We start from the raw sequence: 352 nt of genomic DNA, 5'->3' as shown, positions 1-352 counted from the left end.
TGTCGGCGACGACGGAGAGCTTCTACGAGTTATTAGGGATTCCGGTGAGCGGCAGCCACGATGATATCAAACGCGCTTACAAGCAGCTGGCGAGGAAGTACCATCCCGACGTCTCCCCGCCGGATCGCACGGAGGAGTACACTCAGCGCTTCATTCTGGTACAAGAAGCCTACGAGACACTCTCGGATCCTGAGTGTCGTGCCCTGTATGATCGCTACCTCGCCCGCGGCCTCCACTACGCGCTCTCCGCCCGGAGGCGATTCGGTGAGGTGGGCTTGCTTTCTCATGAAGTTCTCTTCTCTTCACATGTTCATGTGCCTATCGTTGGAATATGGATCTAGTTTTTTTGGGT

The 352-nt window shown here is 55.7% G+C and overlaps 1 protein-coding gene across 1 annotated transcript; it reads left to right on the top strand.

The window, feature by feature from the left end:
• Positions 1-5: 5 nt before the first annotated feature.
• Positions 6-346, top strand: LOC114578745 (chaperone protein dnaJ 20, chloroplastic-like; the record flags this gene model as incomplete). Its single annotated transcript, XM_028692179.1, has 1 exon — positions 6-346. A coding segment is annotated over one exon (336 nt), but the record flags the coding sequence as incomplete, so codon positions are not given.
• Between the last annotated feature and the right edge of the window lie 6 nt (positions 347-352).

This window comes from Dendrobium catenatum, unplaced genomic scaffold (genome assembly GCF_001605985.2).
Source record: "Dendrobium catenatum unplaced genomic scaffold, ASM160598v2 original_scaffold_139311, whole genome shotgun sequence".
NCBI classification, from domain to species: domain Eukaryota; kingdom Viridiplantae; phylum Streptophyta; class Magnoliopsida; order Asparagales; family Orchidaceae; genus Dendrobium; species Dendrobium catenatum.
Note: the sequence above shows the minus strand (reverse complement) of the source record. Positions and strands in the feature narration are given on the sequence as shown.